This window comes from Mus caroli, unplaced genomic scaffold (assembly GCF_978045245.1).
Source record: "Mus caroli unplaced genomic scaffold, Mus_caroli_1 scaffold_8, whole genome shotgun sequence".
NCBI lineage: Eukaryota > Metazoa > Chordata > Mammalia > Rodentia > Muridae > Mus > Mus caroli.
The window spans coordinates 79,662,037-79,682,826 of NW_028227263.1; the positions used below are offsets into that span (position 1 = coordinate 79,662,037).

Below are 20,790 nucleotides of genomic sequence, written 5' to 3' on the forward strand. Positions count from 1 at the left end.
TGAGAAAATGCCTTACAGTTGTATCTCATGGAGGCATTTCCTCAACTGAAGCTCCTTTCTCTGTGGTAACTCCAGCTGTGTCAAGTTGACACAAAAATAGCCAGTACAATTGACCCCTTGTCAACTTGACACACAAACACATCACTAGTAAGCCTCAACCCTTACATTCTTATTCATCCCCAAGATCTAAATAACTTTAAAAGTCCCACAGTCTTTACATATTCTTAAAATTTGAATCTCTTTAAAATATCCATCTCTTTTAAAATCCAAAGTCTTTTTACAATTAAAAGTCTCTTAACTGTGGGCTCCACTAAAACAGTTTCTTCCTTCAAGAGGGAAAATATCAGGGCACAGTCACAATCAAAGCAAAAATCAATCTCCAACCATCCAACGTCTGGGATCCAACTCACAATCTTCTGGGCTCCTCCAAGGGCTTGGGTCACTTCTCCAGCCATACACTTTGTAGCACACACGTCATCCTCTGGGCTCCAGATGCCTGTACTCCACTGCTGCTGCTGCTCTTGGTGGTCATCTCATGGTACTGGCATCTCCAAAACACTGCATGACCCCTTCAGTCCTGGGCCTTCAATTACAACTGAGGCTGCACCTTCACCAATGGCCTTCCTTGGCCTCTCACAGTGCTTAGCCTCAGCTGCTCTGCATGACCCCTTCATGCCTTCAAAACCAGTACCACCTGGGTGACCCTTACACATTACCAAGTCCCGCTGCAGAAGGAGTACAACCTTGCCTATCTCTGGAACACAGCCTCTTTGTGCTTTCAGAAAACACTTCCCAGAAGATGTCACCTCAACGATGCTGGTCTCTTCTTAATCACCGCTAATTTCTTAGCTCCAGCTAACCAGCATCAATAGTCCCAGTAATGCAAAGTTTTTGCTTTAGTAGTTCTGGTATCTTGTTAATCACAGCTGATTCTTCAGTCTCAGCTAACTAGAACTACAAAATCTTCACAATAAAAACAGCAATGGCCCTGAAGAGAGTCTTTAATTTTCCCCCTGAAATTTCACAAACCAGGCCTCCATCTTCTGCACTGTTCTCAGCATTATCTTCCAAGCTCCTACACAACATCTGACAGAGCTCTTAACAACAAATGGGTCTTCAAGCCCAAAGTTCCAAAGTCATTCCACAGTCCTCCCAAAACATGGTCAGGTTGTCACAGGAATACCCCACTCTGCTGGTACCAATTTGTCTTAGTCAGGGTTTCTATTCCTGCACAAACATCATGACCAAGAAGCAAGTTGGGGAGGAAAGGGTTTATTCGGCTTACACTTCCATACTGCTGTTCATCACCAAAGGAAGTCAGGACTGGAACTCAAGCAGGTCAGAAAGCAGGAGCTGATGCAGAGGCCATGGAGGGATGTTCTTTACTGGCTTGCCTCCCCTGGCTTGCTCAGCCTACTCTCTTATAGAACCCAAGACTACCAGCCCAGGGATGGTCCCACCCACAAGGGGCCTTTCCCCCTTGATCACTAATTGAGAAAATGCCTTACAGTTGTATCTCATGGAGGCATTTCCTCAACTGAAGCTCCTTTCTCTGTGGTAACTCCAGCTGTGTCAAGTTGACACAAAAATAGCCAGTACAACCTGTAACCACAGCATTTCAGAAGCCATATGGAACAAAGAGAGTCCTGGGTTCTAGACCAGCCTGATCTACACCGCAAGCCTATATTCAAATTAAAGTGCCAAAAATCTTTAAGACTTTAACTTGCTAATTCGCATCTGATACTCACTTTTATTGGAACACCCAAAATATGTAATGAAGCTGATGGTCTTCATACATGCTTTTGACAGCTTATAGTCTTTATTAAAAGATTTGAAAGAGCTGAGCAGTGGTGGTGCATGCCTTTAATCCCAGCACTTGGTAGGCAGCAGCAGGCAGATTTCTGAGTTTGAGGCCAGCCTGGTCTACAGAGTGAGTTCCAGGACAGCCAGGGCTATACAGAGAAACCCTGTTTTGAAAGATTGCAGTGGTTATAAAATATCTAAACCCCTAATCCATTTTCTGAGACTTTGTCTAAAGAAGTAAGCTAGGGACTGGAGAGTGGCTTAGCAGTTAAAAGCATTGGCTGCTCTTGCACAGGACCTGGTTTCAGTTCCCAGCACCCACATGGAGGTTCATGTCTGTCTATAACTGCAGTTCCAGAGGATCTGATGGTTTCTTCTGGCTTCTGAAGGTTACCAAGGGCCATATGGTATACAGATATACGTAAAGGAAAACATACATTCACAGAAAGATAAATGAATCTTTAAAAAAGGAAGTAAAAGAAAACTGTAAAGGGTCATGCTAACATTGTTGCAGTGAAAAACGGGATAAAATAGGCATAGTCAGCAATGTGAAAATTAGGGAAATCTCAAAGGAGGGTTTTTTTGTTGTTGTGATTTAAAACTATGCAGAAAATATACATATAGAAAAAAACATAAGGAACCCCAAATGGATTCCATTAGTTAGGGTTATAATGTTCCCCCCTTTCTTTTTCGTTTTGAACTTTATGTGACATAATAATGATAGTATCCCTAAAGTCATAAAATTTTTATTATAATAAATTGTTTTGGTGGGGTTTTTTCCCCCTGATTTGATACTTTTTGTTTTGTTTTCCATCTGTCATTGAAAACTTAAACTGGCAGTTGTACATGCTATAATTTATATAGCTTGGTCATGGTGACCGTCTATTTGTTTACAATTTACTATAAACACTTCACTGCTGAGAGTATAAATGTGTTTCTCCTCTTATATTGTAGCTCAGATGGTTATATAACTTTTGGCCTATATTGTAATGTCAAGATTGGGAAAACAATTGATATATTCAGCACCTTCACTTAAAAACGATTGTGGGGCTTGGTGGGTGGGAATAGTGTATGTGTGTGTGTGTTTGTGTATATTGTGTGTATGTTTTGCATACATGTACTTTCTCCCCAGCCTCTACCTACTTTTCTTAAAAATGTGTTGAGAAAGAAAAATATATTGGACTAGAAATAGAAAAGTTCAAGAAAAATCTGGAATTGTTCATGTTGCATGAAAGTGAAGGTTGGGGATTGCCTGTGCCAGAGGAGTGGAAGCTAAAAAGACAAATGAGCTGCATTGTGTTGGATGGACAGTTCTATAAAGAGGACATGGGACTGGCAGAGGGTGACATTGATAGAGAGATTTAAAACATTATTTTGAGATGACAGCATCTATCTGGAGAAAGTAGCCCCTGGAAGTTGAATTTGGACTAAAAATTAAGGGAAATAAAGCAGAAGTCTGTACTTGCATGCTTCGGTCATCGTATTGCAGGAGAACTGATGAGGCCTCTGGCAGAGGAGAAAGTTGTATCTTTAGTGCAGTCTACCCAGGACAGATGAAGAAAGATTGGATTTTGAAAGTAGGGCACAAATGTTTTTTATTAAATATTTCTGATATGATCCATATTGTCCATTATGTGTGAATTGTCCTCAAACTAAGTGAATGTGTCATTGATTATTTCAAAATCATGATCTTTTTTTGTATCTTAGTAAGTTTTATATCTTCACATAAATGACGTTTTATGATGTTACTATGTATTCCTGCATATGTATTGAATAGTGTGCTGAGCATGTCAGTTTTGTTATTTGTCACTGTGTAACCCTGGCTGGCCTGAATCTCACTATGTAGACCAGGCTGGCCTCAAACTCACACTGCTCTGCCTGCCTCTGCCTCCCAAGTACTAAAATTAAAGGTGTGTGCTACCACTTCCAATTTGAATCTTGCTTGAGGTTTTAGAGTCCGCTGAAGTTTGTTTGACATCTGGACTTCAAAAGTGGCTTCTTAGTAAACCATTAATGAAATAGTCATCTACTGTTTAGTGCTAGAAGGGCAGTAGTCCTAAGGCCATGGAGAAACTTGCCATCCACTTGAATACATTGCTGCAAATGACAGGGTTCAGATTCTGAACTATGAGATGAACTGATGTAATGGAACAACATACCTTCTATCAATAGGACCCTAATTAAGATGAGGCCTGTTCAGTTTCTGGAGGCATAGGTATATGGTTTACTCAAGAGTGTTTTTGTTAGGATAATAAGCTACCATTCAAGTTTTAACAATGATCATACTAACTTAAATTTATTCAATTAAAAAGACAAATCATCCTGTGCAGGGTCCCCATTATAGAACTTAAAGAGAAGCTGAGAGGCACGCACCCATACAGTCTGAGAGAATAACAAGCTTGCACTGGAGATTGGCTTCAGCCTGGCATGTTGCCAGACACTTACATCATCTGTACTCACTATCTGCTGCGGTGCCCTGGTGGAACATAAGATACTGTGCTTTCAACCCCACACTTGATTCTTGTGCTTTACTATGCTCTCATAAAATGCATTATAGATTCACATGGGAAAGACGCAGCCATGCTTCTTAATGATATATGCACCTAAATTACATATTTGCATCAGCTAATAATAATAATACTAAAATAGTGTGGGGGGTATTTTTTTGTTTTAGATTTTAGCATGGGTCCATGAAATAGCCTTTCAAGTAGGCTTTCAAGTAGAGAATCAGAACACGCATTCTTGCAATTATATATTAACAGAAACCTCATTAACCTTATTGCTCTGCAGTATAAAAGTCTATTAAGTTCTTCTAACTTTGAATATGTTACTTGTAAAATATTTTTTATCCTCCAGATCACAAAATCTGGATTAGCTCTTGAGTGAGTTCTGTTCTGCTCCATAAGTGAATAACCTAGAGAAGAGTTGATGCTTTTCCCTCAACAGCCACACTGCTCTTTGAAGCTTACAGGAGATGCAGGAAAAGAGATTGAGCCCAGATTGAATAAATTCTGCTTCAAGACATTGAAAGCAGAATACAGGAAATACCCTCACAAAATTAACAAAAATAACAGTCCCCACAACAAAATAAAGTCACACACAAATAGAATTGCTATGTCACATGGTGAAATTTTTGCAAATGTGAGACTTGGTTGAACTGGCAGGGAAAGCGTAGTCGTCTTCCACGTGCACCTCCCGAGCAGATGCGGCAGTTCTTAGAGGCCACTGCCTTTCTTGTGTTCAGGTGCCAGCTTATTCAGATTGCAGTTAGGAGGCTACAGGGTTGAGTCTCTCATAGTTGTTATACAAATATTTTTATAATAGTATCTTCGACTCAAGTAATATTTATAAGAAGGTAATTATAGTAAGGCCTCTATTTTCTTTAAAACTTTTCCCAAACTTTTAACCGTCTTTCTAAGCATAGTAATGATTTAAATTTTCATTTTTATTATTTATTTTATGTGTGTGGATGTTTTACCTGCATGTCTGTCTGTGCACCTACGAGGCCTGAAGAAGGCATGGGATTCCTAACAACTGTAGTTACAAGTGGCTGTGAGCTGCCATGTGTATGCTTAGCATTGAACTCTCGTCCTCTGGGAGAGCAACCTTAACTCTTAACTACCAAGCTATCTCTCCACTCCCCTAATTTTAGTCTTTTAAGTTTACAAATTCAAGCCTGGCAAACTAGCTAAGTAGGTAAACATGCTTGCCCCCCAGATCTGATAGGCTGAGTTCAATCCCCAGATTCCACATGATAGAAGATAAGAACCAACCCATACAAGTTGTCCTCTGATTTCCAGGCATGCCCCTCCTCTACAAATAAATGTAATTTTAAAAATTATGGAATTCGTACATCAGTTTATCATTTGACTATATATTACTAAGTGTGCCTGAAGTTGCTTTGTAAATCTCAAGGTAGTATACCAAGTAAACATAGTTCTGTTTCATTAAAGAAATTCTACAGAATTAAAATGTGTGTGGTGTATGTGTGTGTGCGTGCGTGCGTGCGTGCGTGCGTGCGTGCGTGCGTGCGTGCATGTGTGTGCTAGTGTGCCTCGCCATGCTGGCATGTTGACAGGTTGATGTTGTGATGGCTTCTTGAACCTCTTCATCTAATTTTTGGAGGCGGTTCTCACTAACTGTTGCTTGCACTTCCAATCCCTGGGTCTGATTATTTCTACTCCACCATCACCACTGGGGTTGCAAACTTGTACCATCATTCATGTCTTTCTTTTAAGATTTACTTTTATTTGTGTGTGCATGTGTGTGTACATTGCATGCACCATGTGTTTGCATGTCCAAGTGTGTGGAGGTGCTCTCGGGGCTAGAAGAGCAGGAGCCATAGATAATTGTGGGTGGTTAGGAATTGAGCTTACATAATCTGTGAAAGTAGCAAACGCTCTTAACCACTGAGCCTTCTCTTCAATCCTAACACCTGGCTTTGGCCGTCCTGCTTGCATAGAAAACACTTTACCCATCAAGCCATTTCCCCAGCTTGCTGATAGGTTCTTTTGTAAGGTTTTTGATTTTAAGTACTCTCACTTGCATATTCTGTGGCGTATGTTCTGTGATACTGGGGTACAGTTCAGAAAGCTTGTGCTTATAGCTATCTCTTGAAGTCTTTTCCTTTAGCAACTTCAGTACTCAGGTTTTTTGTTTTGTGTTTTTTAAAAAGGTCTTTGATTCACTTTGAGTTGATTTTTATGCAGGTTTAGAGATAGGGATATAATTTCATTTCTGTGCAGCTATATATCCAGTTTTGCCAACACCATTTATTGAATAGGATATCTATTCACAGTACATATACTTTATCAGCAGCCAGATGTCCATAGCCGTTTGGATTTATCTACAGGTCCTATATTGTATTCCATTTATCTATATGTCTTCTTTTGCCAGTTCTATGCTGTATTTCTCATTAAGGCTCTGTAATGTGTGCTTTCTAACTAAGATGGCTTTGTGGTTTTCCATATTTCTTCATGAAGTTTAGAGTTATTTTTTTCTAGCTCTGGGAATAATGTTATTGAATTTTTGCTGAGAATTGCTGTGATTGTGAGGATTAATTTTGATAGCATAGCCATTTCACAGTGTTCATTCTGCCAGTTCAGGAGCATGGACGTTCTTTTCTTTATCTATTGTCTTTAGATTATTTCTCCTAATTTCTTAAAAATTTACTTATAGGAGTCTTTAACCACTTTGGCTAGATTTATTCATAGTTTTAAAAATAATTAAAATAGGATATTTTTCTTATTTCTTAGTTCGTTTGATATTGGTCTGTGTGTATAAAGTTCTGGCTTTGTATATTGATTTTGTCTTATAACTTTACTGAAAGTAGTTTTGGGACCTAAAGTTTTCTGGTGATGTCTATGGGGTCTATTAAGTATAGAATTAAATCATCTGCCACTAGAGATGGTTTTTCCTTCTTGAGTTTGATCATTTTTATCTTTCTCCTGTCTTATAACCACTAAGTCTTGAAGCACCATATTGAGTAATTAGTGCGAGCTGACATTCTGTTTCCTTCTACACTACAGAGGAAATGTTCTCAGTTCTTTTCCATTTAGCATGAGAGTGGCTTGGTTTGTCTTAGATACCCTTTATTATGTTGCGGAATGTTCTATCCTGTTTTTTTCTTCAGGACTTTTTATCATGAATAGGTATTGAACTTTGTCAAAAAACTTTCATGTTGAAGTTATCATGTGGTTTTACTGTCTTAAAGTCTATTAATATGGAATATGACATTTATTGATTTGCTTTTGTGGAATAGGCCTTGTGTCCTGGGATGATATCAACTTGAACATGATATAACATCTTCATGTGATCTTGAATTCAGTTTGCAAGTATTTGCTGAGAATTTTTATATCTGTATTCATTATATGGATTGGTCTCTAGTTTTCTTTTTTGGTTTTGTCTTTACCTGGTTTTGGTATCATGATAATACTGGCATCATAGAATGGGTTTGGTGGAAGTGTTAGATTTTTTTTTTTTTTTCCTAGAAGTTTGGGAGAATTGAGCCGTGAATCCATGTAGTCCTGGGTTGATCTCTTGTCTTCCTAGAGCTTTGAGGTACATTAGCTTGTTGACTTGAGCTCCTTCTGGCTTTTTAAAGTATGAACACAGAGCTCTTGACTTTTCCTCATAAGACCTGGCTGTATACCAGAGGCTCTGGTTAGGTTGTGCTTTAGTGGTCATTTGACATGTAAGAGTTTTACAGTTTCCTCCCTGATTTTAAAATTGAGCTTCAATTTAAAAATTTAAAAAGTATAGCTTTCAAAAATTCAAAAAAGTATGCATAGTTTCTAAGTAGTTATGTATTTTCTGAGCTTAGTCTTGCTGTTCACTTCTTGTTTTAGTTTACTGTGATCTGATTAGATGCAGGGAGTCATTTCAGGGTTTGTTTTTGTGTGTGTTTATTAAAGCTTCCTTTGTTGTCTGTAGTATCAGTTTTAGGAATGGTTCTATGTGCTGCTGAGAAGTGTATATTCTTTCTCTATTAGCTAGAATGCTTTGTAGATACCTATTAAGTCCAGTTGATTTATTTAATAGTTAAGATATAGAGAGGTTTTTGCAAATTTTCCTTTTTGGAAGACCTGGTTATGTGTGGGGGTGAGTAGTGAAGTCTCCTGCAGTACTGCGTCAGTACCTCATGTAGTCTTTGTGCCTTTTAATGTTTGTTTTATGAATGACCATGGAAAACCACGTAGAACAACTGCTAGTAAAATCGATGGTAATAGCAAACCCTTCTCAATAATAACCTGAATGCAAATGACTAATTCACCATTAAAGGACTGACAGACCATGTTTAAAAATGAGGTCTAACTATTCAGTTGCCTCTAAGAAACCCATGTAACTAGAAAAGATCTAAAACCTGAAGGCTTCCGGATTTGTTCCATAAACATTTACAATAGTTCTGCCCTGTTGGTTGATGAATGTTCCCTTTGTTAATATTTAATGGCTCTCTCATCTCCTAACTAGGTTTGGTTCCAAGTCTTCATTATCAGATGTGAGGACTGATAGGTCAGCTTGTTGGCAGCTTTCTGTTGCTTGGTGGGTTGACTTAAGCCTTGGACAGGCTCTCAGGTTTTGAATCTCTTCTAGTTTCATGAGTTCCTTAGAGGTTTAGACCTCATTTTTAAGCATAGTCTGTTAGTCTATATCTTTAAATAGTCACTTGTAGTCCCGTTATTGAGAAGGGTTTGTTATTACTGTTTATTTTTGTTGGCAGTTGTTTCTTCTTCTTCTTCTTCTTCTTCTTCTTCTTCTTCTTCTTCTTCTTCTTCTTCTTCTTCTTCTTCATCTTCTTCATTTTCTTTCCTCCTCTTCCTCTTTTCCTCCTCCTCCTCCTCTTCCTCTTCATCTTCCGCCTCCTCCTCTTTCTCCTCCTCCTCCTCTTTCTCATTCTCCTTCTGGTTTTGGACCTTATGAATTTTATCTCTTTTTGCCTTTTTTAATCACTTGTTTTCATGAAATATACTCTTTCATGTTGTGAGTAAACTGTCAAACTTCTTTGTGTATTTTATTCTTTAAGCATTTCCTGCATTTCTTGCTTAATTGCCACAGATTATACTTACTTGTGCTTTACTTGGTTCTCCATCCATTTTAATAGATTATTTTACTGGATTTGACAATAATGGCTATGAAATAAACTATTCTTTGCTTTTCTTACTTTTAGACTCTCTGACCTACTGTTATTCTAATATTTCTGCCCCTGTGAATTAGTGTTTTTCCCTCATAGCTTTTTGGGTTGTGTGTGTTAAGTAATTGAGGGGGGACGGGGAGGGAGGAAGGAAGGAAAGGAGGGGAGAGAGAGACAGAAAGACATGCACATGGCACATGCTTCGAGGTCAGAAGACAACCAGGTTTTCTTTTTTGCTACTTTATAGGACCCAAGGATCAAAGACAGGTTGTGCTGCCTGCACTCAATCACATTTACCTCCTGAGCCATTTCATTGCCCTTGCCTTATTGCTTTTAGTATTGTTTCTTTGCTTTTTATTTTTAACTACGCTTATTTATTTTATTATGTATATGTGGGGGGTATGTGCATATGTTTCTGCAATGTGTGGAAATTGAAGGATATTCTGTTGGAGTCGGTTTCTCTATCATCATGTGGGCCCCAGGGATTGAACTCAGATCATCAGTTTTGATAGCCATCAGTCCATCTTGTCAACCCGTCTTTGTATTTTTGAATCATGAAGAAGTCCATTGCCCATGTCTATTTGAAGTTCTGAGCACTTTCTTTCTCATGGTTTCAGAAATTTTCAGATATTTTAGTGAATAGGTTATTTGAACTATTGACTATCTTAGTTCCTTTTGCTTTAGTTTGGTTTCTTGGAAATTTGATTCCATTGCTTTTATATTTATCTGCATGTATTACTGTCTTAACCTTGTTTTCCATCCCAGAATAGTTCCTCTGCTTCATCTTGTCTGTAGATGCTCCCTGCTTTTTATTTGATTTGATTAATTGGTTCTTTAATTTCCAGAATTTCTAGTTGGTTCTTTTTTCACCTTCTCAATTTTCTTATGGAATTTTTTCTCCCATTTTAAAGTTTTTTCTCCAAGTGACTTATTTGTTTAGTCCATGTTGGTTAACTTTGTTGTATGAGTCTTCAGTTGAGTTTGTAGCTTCCTTTTCTTTCAAGTCCCTTGTTGGTCATTTGACTCTGTGATCACTGACATGTGTTGTAGGTACGGTACGACTCATCTCCTCTCAGCTGTCGTCCTTCCCTGGAGCTAAGAAGCTACGGCTCAGTTCTAGGCCTGTGTTGTTGTGTCTGATGTGTTTATGCATCTGTGGGATTTGTGTTCTGCTTCATGGTTTCTATCCCCTTTTCCTTCTGTTTGTGAGTTCTTGTTCTGTCATCTTCCTTTGATTATATGATGGGAAAACTTGACTGCAGTAGCAACTGTGATAGTTGACACAGTCCCCATTGTCAGCTGCAGAAGACACTGTACCCTTCCCCATGCCCCTTCTGTAAGGTGGGAACTGTACTAAGTTGGAGAATGTTGTTTATTTGTTGGGAATTTTGTTTTGTTTTTAGAGCCAGTATTAGTATTCAGTAGTAAAGAAAATAACAGGGTTAGCAATATGAAAAGTAGTAGAGAAAATACTGTTTATAGGTTCAGAGAAAAGGATAAACTCAGAACCTTTTCCAAGGATAAACAAGTTGCAGCATATCAGTCAACCACTTCAAATACAAAAATATACATCATTCCTCTTATTACTATACATATTTATTATAAGGAGGGGCATGCAGGTAATATGGTGCCATGTGCAGATCAGAGGACAACTTAGAGGAGTCAGTTCTCTCTACCATGCAAGTCCTGCAGAACAAACTCAAGCCATTGCTGGATTGCAAGTGTCTTTAACCACTAAGGGGCATCTTGTTGGTCACCCCCTCCCCATTTCAAGATTTCAAGATACAAGTACAAAAGTAGAAGAGATTTAAAATATGTAAATACAAATGAGTATCTGTCAAAATAATAGTACAATATTAATGACATTGTGTTTTATTATAAATAGTAAACTTTATATGTCATAAAATTCTTATTTTTTATAAAATTAATTTTCTAAGTTTATAAAATTAATCATTTTTTTAAAACTTACATACACACATATATATATGGGCAGTTAGCATTATTTTAGATTTGTTAAACTATTTTAATGACTCTTTACATGTTAATAAGCAACTGTTTTTCCCTTTCCCAGGGAATGGATTTGTAAACTCAAGGGCCTCTCCAAATTTGATTGGAAATACTGGTGCAAATAGTTTAGGCAAAGTCATGCCTACAAAGTCTCCCCCGCCACCAGGTGGTGGCAATCTTGGAATGAACAGTCGGAAACCAGATCTACGAGTTGTCATTCCCCCATCAAGCAAGGGCATGATGCCCCCACTTGTAAGTTGACCCACTTTTTAGCTTTGTTCTTTAAACCCACAGTTTATACTCGTCTGTATTTTTCTCTGAGGTCTTCTAAGCCTCCGTAGTGTCCATTGGTTTTCTTAATAAATTTTCTATTCAAAATTAGGAGTTGAAGAAAGACATTTAAGTGCTTAAAAACCAAATTATTGAAATAAGTAAAATTGCTTAATGTTTATTTAAAATAAAAGCTAAATTGGAGAGGTTATTATACTCAGTTTTAATTTTCTCAGGCTGAAAACTTTCTTTAGATATTCTTTATAGATATTTGACTTTGGTTTATGGATTAAACATGTCATTTCTGTTATGTACTTCACATATTTTCAATAATATGTGCATTTAGGTATGGAATAATGAAATTATTTGCTAGAAAATTATGTTTAGCAAAGAGAACTATTACAGACTATCTAGGGAAGAACGCTTGCAAGCTGGATGGAATTATTCTCTAAAAATTGTCTTTGCTTATTCCTTTTACATAACCCTTCTCTTTGACCAGAGTATAATACTTTTTTATTTACCTCTTGAGAGTCTTGACGGCTCTAGAATCATTTGTTCTTGAATTGTCTTTTTGTGTGAAGAACAGAATGTCCTTAGCTTCTTGTAGACAGTTTTAGAATAAACATGCAAGTTTTAAAGACATTTTGAGTTCAGCAGCAGTTTGACTATTAGCACACTAATATATATGATATGCCAGGTTCTCATTCTATTGTGCAGTTTCTAAATTTGCCATTTGCGTTTTGCTAGGTGAAAGTGATGCTGTCAGGCTCAGGGAGTGATTCTACATTTGTCTAATTTTTCATCAGTAATTTGTTAGGGTTATTTTCTCATTTAGTTCTCAATTAGGCTATGATCATAGCAAGGTAGAGATGAGAAAACAGAACTAAAAGTTACTATTTATCCAAGATAGCAGTACACATGCCCATGATCTTTAAGTCATATTTTGACTCTGCATTAAATAAATAAAAGTGTGAGGAGGGGCTCTTTGATTTGGGAAAACAGAAAATTTAAAATAAGTTGCTTTTAACTTTATACTGTTAAAAAAAATTCATTTTAGTGCTGCTAATTCACAGTGGTCAGATTATCTAGAGGCCATATGGAGAAAGCTATTGGTGCTAGTGTGATTAGTGAATTGCTGGAGGCCAAGCATGCAGTGAAACTTCTGAAGCCCCAGTGTAGGTTAAGTTTGTCTTCTCTATAGGAGAAGACTCTTATTTAGGAGTCTATAGAAGTCCTATAGAAGACTTCTCTATTGGACTCCTATCTTTCCATCTTGAGCCCCACTGAGTGCACTACATAGTTTAAGACCTGGAAAGATGTCCTGGAAACCCAGCTGGCCACTGCAGTGAGGTCAGCCTTTGTATGAGTCATTTTCTCTTCCATGGGATACATACAATGAGGGGTGAACAACAAATATCATCACCTCTAGTGCATTGACGACACCACACTGTGTCTGGGAATGCAGAAAGGACAGTATTGTTACTTGCTTCTGAAGCAAGAAGACATTGATGGTGGGAACTATGAGAGTAACAAGGTGACTGAGACGGCAGTCTGAGGCACATCACAGAGGGGATGATAGAAGGAAATAGTCACTGGTCTGCCCATCTTCCACCTTTGAGGGGTTTAAATTAAATATACTAAAGGTAACCACAGCAACAATAACTTTGAAACCTAGTCTAGTTCCTGAGAGAGGTAACTAAAACTTGACAGTGGCTGGGCCAGCAAGGTAAAATAGTAGAAAATACCCAAACGTAAATATAAGAACCAAAACTAGACATGATCTGAGAGCTGCAAGACTTTATCATGTAGTGCAACAGGTCTGAAAGTGGAGTTCCAAAAAGAAGAAGAGTAGGAACAGTGCTCTAAGGGAGGTAACAGTCACCAAGTAGGAGAAACACTTCCAGTGTGCATATGCACAAACACACACATGCACATTGGAGCTGCTAAAAGCAAAGGGCAAATAGAAATGCTTAAAGACAGCCAGTTAATGACCTATAGACCAAAGATAGAAAATTACCACTGTACCTCTCCTTCCAGCTGGTAAACAATGAAGCAACAATGAACACAAAAATCTCACATCACTATATCCAGCAAAAATATTCATCAAAAATAAATGCAAAGCCTTTTCAAACTAAAAACAGGAATTTCTTGTCAGCAGAAATAAATACTCTACGAGAAATGTTACAGTTTTCTTGAAGAAGTAATACTGGTGTCATCAAAATCTTGACTGTATGCAGAGAAACGAAGAACAGAAGGAATAAAAGAATAAACAGTTTATAAACCTTTTACTTTAGAATAGCTTTTGATTCATTGGAAAGATTACTAAAATCATAAGGTTCCCTTATACTTCATATACACTTTCTTTTAACAGTTTATATTACTATGACAGCTATTAACATTAATGACCCAGTATTATAAATTATTACTAACTAAAGTTCATATTTACGTATATTTCCTAAGTTTTAAACTTCATCTCTTTCTTCATGCCAGAGCCACTAGGTTTTATAGCATATTTGATTTATTAATCTTGTCTTCTTCAATTCTTTTAGGCTGTGAGAGTTTCTAAGACTTGGCTTAAGTGACCTTAGCATTTTTGAGGAACACTGCTCATGTGTTGTATAAAATGTCCTTCAGTTAATGTTTGATGCTTTTTCAGATTAACTTGGAGATAGTTTAGAAAGGTAGGCAGCGTCATTTTTATAGTAAGTTAGGAGATACTTAAGGACATTTCACCAAAATAGACCATTCTATTTCATAAAAGAAAACCTAGCAAATTTATAAGAACTGACTCTGTCCATAATCAGTAGAAATGAGTCTCAGAAAGGTATCTTAATGTAGAAATATAACCATAAATTTACCTTTAAAAATAATAATTTCATTAATTATTTAAAAATTTCATACAGTGTATTTTGATGAATACACTCCCACAACTCCATCCAGATATCCTCCTACCCACCCAAATTTGTGTCTTCTTTTTTAAAAACAAAACAAAATTTACAGAGTCCCTTTGTGGTGTCATTGTGGAAACTGTCCTCTAGTATGGCCTACCAGGGATCATAACGTTAAAGGAAACTGACTCTCCATCTCTTAGCAGCCAGTAGCTTCTCAGCTAGGGCTGGGACTTTGTGTCCCCTTCTGTCAACTCCATGCTGGGATTCTGTCTAGCTTGAGCTTGCGTGGGTTTATACATTGCACCCAGTCACTGAGAGGCGACAGGTGCAGCTGCTCTGTTGTGCCCAGAGAACACTCTGCTCGCAGTCACCCACCACCTCCAGCCCTACAGTCTTCCTGTTCCCTCTTTTGTTAGGATCCCTGAGCCTCACACTTGTAAATAATCTGTGGGCCTCAGAAGAAACTATCAAGGGAAATTTAGCATACATATAGCTAGTAGTCAGGCCAAGAGTATTTCTCGCTCTAGTGGAAAACCATATTTCAACTATCAGGACCTACATCGCCAAGGGATCTGATGCTCTGTTCTGGCTCCCACAGGCACCCATATTCATGTCCATAGACACACATAATTTAAAATAAATAATTGTTTAAATACCCATAACTAACTGAAACAAAATACAAAATTTCAAAATGTTGAGGACCATCAAGAGTGTTGCTGGAGAAACTGTATAGGCATTAAATGCTTGTATTAGAGAAAAAGAAATGTCAGGGGTTGCCAGGTGGTTTAGCAGGTGTCTTCGTTAGGGTTTCCATTGCTGTGACCAAAAATCAAGTTGGAAAAGAAAGGATTTATTTGACTTAAAGTTCCATATCACAGGTCAGGACAGGAACTCAAGTTGGCCAGGAACCTGGAAGCAGGAGCTGATGCAGAAGCTGCGGAGGAGTGCTGCTTACTGGCTTGCTTCCCATGGCCTGCTCAGCCTGCTTTCTTCTAAATCCCAGGACCACTAGTGCAGAGATGGTACCACCCACAATGGATTGGGTCCTTACCCCATCAATCACTAATGTTGAAAATTCTCTCCAGGTTTGACTATAACTGAAGTTATGGAGGCATTTTCTCCATTGAGATTCTTTCCTCCCAGATGACTTTATCTTGCATCAAATCGACATAAAACTATACCAGCACAGCAAGCAAAGTCACCTGCTCCCAAAGTTGACAGCCTGACTTCAGTCCTAAGAACTCACAGGGTAGGAAGAGAGAACTGACTCCTGGACATTGACCTTTAACCTGCACACATACATACCTGTGAATGCACACACAGAGAATAAATAAAATTATTGATAAGGATGAAAAGAAGGTCCCAAGTTAGTAACCATAGCTTTTACTTGGAGAAAGAAGCGAAAATTTAACCCAGAGCAGTAAAAGAAAAGAAAAGAAAAAAAAGCAGGAACTTTAAAATGGAAAAAGAGTAGAGTCAAAGAGTCAAACTGAAAAAAAAAAACCCTTGTTTTTTTCTTTCCAGATTAATTTAATTGATCATTTTCTAGCCATGCTGACCAAAGACAGAAGATATAGGTTCTAAATACCAAGGATGGGAGGGGAGCAAAATGCAAAAGGCTGCAGAAAGGAGATGGCACAGAGAGTCCTGTCCCAAGATACAGACTACCAGGAAATTACTCAGCTCACCTAAGTGCTAAATAAGGAAGTTGTATTTTTCTTTTTAAAATCTTCCAAAATAGAAATTCCAGATCTAGATGGTTTCACTACCAAACTATCAAACATTTAAGATAGAATTAATAGCAACTCTTCACTATCTCAGAAAGGAAAAAAAAGAGCACTTCCTTCCCCTCATCTTATTAGGCAGCGTCTGTCTTCATGCAAAACCAGAATAAGGCATTGTAAGCAAAAACACCTATAAAGCCAGTTTCTTCATGGACTGTCTAGACACAGAATCCTCATGTACTTTCTAGTTCTGTCTGTTAAGAACTCCTTGAGTAATTTCATCTAGTTGCTGAGTGTACCTGGTGCTCTCTCTGCTTGTGGTATCTAAATACTATTATCTAATTCAAAGGCTAAGGGCTCCCTTGGGGAAGTGGTGGGTTGTAGGGAAGCACAAGATAAGCCAGAGGAGCCAGGGAACAACGATGTAGTTATTGAAAGGTCCCAGGGACCATTCTTTCAAAAAACAAAACAAACAAAAAACAAAACAAAAATCCCAGTTTGCCAAAACTAGAAAATTTTAAATTACAGTAGTTTGAGGTTATAACCCAAGGAAAAAGGAATGCTGATTCCATCATACAAATATGATTAAATAAATAAGGAACTGGTAATACCTCCTCCTTAGGTAACAGATTTAATTTGGAAGAATTATAAGAATAGGAAAGCTGGACCTTAAAGCACGCCTTTAATCCCAGCACTCAGGAGGCAGAGGCAGAGGCAGGCAGGTCTGGAACTCAGGTTCAGGGCCAGCTTGGTCTAAAAAGTTTGGTCCAGTTCCAGGAGAACACAGAGAAGATCTGTCTTCAAAACAAAACAAAAGATTAGGAAACAGCTTTATAATAGCATAGTAGGGCCCTAACTGTTATGGGCCCGTCAGTAAGTAACTGCTGCAGGTAATGGGCAAACATCTAAAGTGAACCATTTACACACTGTCAAGTTTTCTGTACCTAAACATGTGTTGTTTATAAAGGGGAAATTGTGCTTTTATAGTGGAGAATCCTGGAGGACATTACCTTAGTTTAGGTAACTGGCTTAACACCACTAATAGTAAAACAAAGAGAATACATCTGCCTTCTGATACAGTCAGGCATTCTTTCCACAGTTAATGTCCTTCAGCCCACCAAGCCTGGTGGGATCTAAGTGAAGCGCAGAGCTTTACAAATGCGATCCCGAGTCTCAACATTTTTGGGGAGGGTGTTAACCTCAGAAAGCTGGGTGAGGTGTGTAGAGGAGCTCTCTGAGTGCTGTGGAGTAAACACAATGGTTAAAACACAAATGTGTATAACAAAGAAGTATGCCTGAAAAGAGCAGCCACTAAGGTGGCTCCTTGAGCACCTTGCAGGTAGGCAGTACCTGCTAGGAGCTTTCTAAAAAAAAAAAAAAAGTCACTTAAGACGCAGAAATGTGTGTTAGAAAGACCCAACTACTTGGACTTTGAAAACTGCTTAATAAAATCATATCTAGTCACAGAAAGAAAAGACAAAACCATGAACCCCATGGAAAATTAAAACTTTGTCGTATAAGCTTATCTTATACGACAAAGTTTTAATTATAAAGTATACCCTTATCTCTGTAGATTAAAGTTACACTGTATTTTACATACAGCAAGAGTTTGACATTATTTTGACATCTGTCTTGTAAATTGGAGATAATGAAATGATATGTTTAAGTGAGCAACTGAACTATATTTGCCCACTTGTACACTGAGTGCTTGTCTTGTTGAGTAAAAGATCAGTTTATTCATTTGCAGAGAAACCAGTGAGGCTTAGGATACTTTACAAATTGGAAGAAACGTGACTTACTCAAGTGAAATAGAAAATATCAACGAGCAGACTGTTGCTAGCATAGAAGTATTTCATAACCACGTAAAAGGAGAAAACCTGTCTTACTCATTTTACTGTTTTTAAAGTTTAACAGTTCCCTTCCAGTCTCTTCTTTATCATATGCAAGGCTTTACTCCACTAAGATAGTTTTATTCATGGGAACACTGTTATTTGCAAATGGTAAACATGTATTATTACTCAAAACTATAGCATTTATTAGTAAACACTGACTGTGTTTTATGATGTGTTGGCCACTGGGAAAATAAAACACACAACAGTTTTCTAACAATAGAGTCTGGTAGTAGACAGACTATATACAGACTGTCTGGCCAGATGGTGCAGTTATGCAGGGATTAAATGTATAAGGTGCACAGTGTTAAACTTGGAAGTGTCCCAGAAGCAATGGCTGTGTGTAGGAGAGGCCCATGTAAGAGGAGGTGCGATTAAGGGACAGGATGGGGCTTTAAATCATTGGCTAGAGAATTTAAAAGAATTTTCCTTTATTTTGAAAAACCAACTATAAATATAGAGGCAAGTACTATATACATCGTTTGATATGTATAGAACCTCTGTAAAGTTGCAAACAGCTACTAGAATCCAAGTGCCATGTTTTTCTAAAGAAAGATCTTGTTGCAAATTCAGCAGTCATAGTTAACTCTCTTATCCCTCTTATGTGCTGAGTGCAGTCGGAGGAAGAGGAATTGGAGCTGGTGAGTGTGGTTTCCTGCTTGAACAGAGTTGAAAAATATATAAATAGTACTAATTATTTTAAATGTTTTTATTTAAGCTTTGTTCCTTTGTTACAAAGATATTTTTCTATTTGTTTTCCACTATCCAAACATTTTTTAATCAAGAAGTCCACCTACTGGCACTACTGACCCTAGTTTTTATGTTTATTGCTGTATATATTGGTCCCTTTTATTTGAGGGGTAAAGGAGAAAACATTTTGAAGTAACTTGTAAAAACAATAGCTATCCATGAGTTAAGCTTTTTTGCTAAGGAAGTACACAAAATACCTTATGTGGCTTTCGAAATTATTAAAGTGTTTTTAGAAAATGACTTCACCCTCAGAGTCCCTGAGATCGTAACACAGAATCTTGTGTTATGTTTCTTTCTTTCAAAAAGATTACATCATTTTTGATGAGGTCACCTTTTTCAGAGTTGATTATTTCATCCTGCATGAGACAGTCTGAACCACAAGGGGGTTCCCTGTTTACAAAAAGAAGTGTCAGTGATTGAACATACACACATTTACTTCTTACGAGGAATATTTGATTCTTAAAAGCAGCTGTTACCTGTTTATCCAAAACATATTTTATATTGGTTTTTTTCCTCTGGAAAATAAACTTGACTAAAAATGACTTAGCTCTATGTTGGGAACTAAAACCCAAACTCAACAGATGTCATCATATGCATTCCAAGTCATTTGCTAATTAGATGACTCCGATTTAAAGGGAATAAAATCTTGTGAGTGTTCCAGTTTTGGCATGGGTAGGGGTTAGGAGTGCATGTGAGCATGGCGTGTAAAGGCATCCACTGGTTTCATTTCCTTATGATGACATGTTTATGCATGCTGGTGTGTTTTTAACACTTTCTTTTCAAATAAGTTTCTTTGTTCTTTATCCTTAAAATAAGAGATGATCTTTTATTTGTTCTGTGCTTGCTCATTTTTGGATTGGTATATGAAATATACTCCCTGATTAGCTATAAATGGGATGCTAGATTACACAGTGACTGTCTTTGGGGGAACTGTTGAGTTAAGGACACCACTAATGGTTGCATTATGGTTAAGCTGAAACAGTTCATCTTTTACTGGACCCCGCTCTTTACCCTTAGACTATTGTCCTAAGTGCTTTAATTATCTATCACTGTGTTGCCCTCTAGTGGTTCTGAAAGTCACTTACTCACGGAACACGCTGCTTGCAGGGATCTAGCTGGTGGGCAGACCAAGTATGGAGGGTCATTATTTCTAGTCTTTGCAGTCATACCAAGAAGTTGCTGTGAAGATGCAACTCTAAAAAGCCCAGAGTGGGGATAGCCTACACAGAACCATCTGAACACTTCGTTTTACTGAGTTTTCTTTGAGACCAGATTAAGTCAAAACCTCATTGAAATTGTTGACTCAGTGCTGAGCCTGAACTGTTTCTCCACCTGTCATACCAATGTGTGACAGTGTGTGACTTTTTGCCTTCCTTAAAATGACACTTAACTGCAGAATCTCAGAGATAGTTTCTGAGTGTGTTGAAATGTAGAAATCATGAAGATAAGAAAGATCGCTACAAAGTGTAGTCAGTCACACTCTTTAAAACTTCATCCCTCAATACCCATGGAAGGAGTTACAGAGACAAAGTTTGGAGCTGAGACGGAGGGAAGGACCATGCAGAGACTACCCGACCTGGGGATCCATCCCATAATCAGTCACCAAAACCAGACACTATTGCATATGCCAGCAAGATTTTGCTAACATGACCCTAATATAGCTGTCTCTTGTGAGACTATGCCAGTCCCTGGCAAATACAGAAGTGGATGCTCACAGTCATCTATTGGATGGATCACAGGGCCCCCAATGGAGGAGCTAAAGAGTGTACCCAAGGAGCTGAAGGGGTCTGTAACCCTATAGGAGGAACAACAATATGAACTAACCA

At 37.9% G+C, this 20,790-nt stretch overlaps 1 protein-coding gene across 7 annotated transcripts in view; it reads left to right on the forward strand.

Moving 5' to 3' along the window:
* Mef2a (myocyte enhancer factor 2A) overlaps nt 1-20,790 on the forward strand; it is a 131,962-nt gene that overhangs the window by 99,692 nt on the left and 11,480 nt on the right. For 4 of the 7 annotated variants that reach the window (XM_085841658.1, XM_029479490.2, XM_021166331.3 and 1 more), the window contains 2 exons: nt 11,505-11,692; nt 18,832-18,855. In XM_085841658.1, the coding sequence (XP_085697784.1) occupies nt 11,505-11,692; nt 18,832-18,855 (212 nt within the window). The remainder of the gene's footprint in view (nt 1-11,504; nt 11,693-18,831; nt 18,856-20,790) is intronic. The other 3 variants (XM_085841660.1, XM_021166333.3, XM_021166334.3) reach the window with 1 other exon arrangement.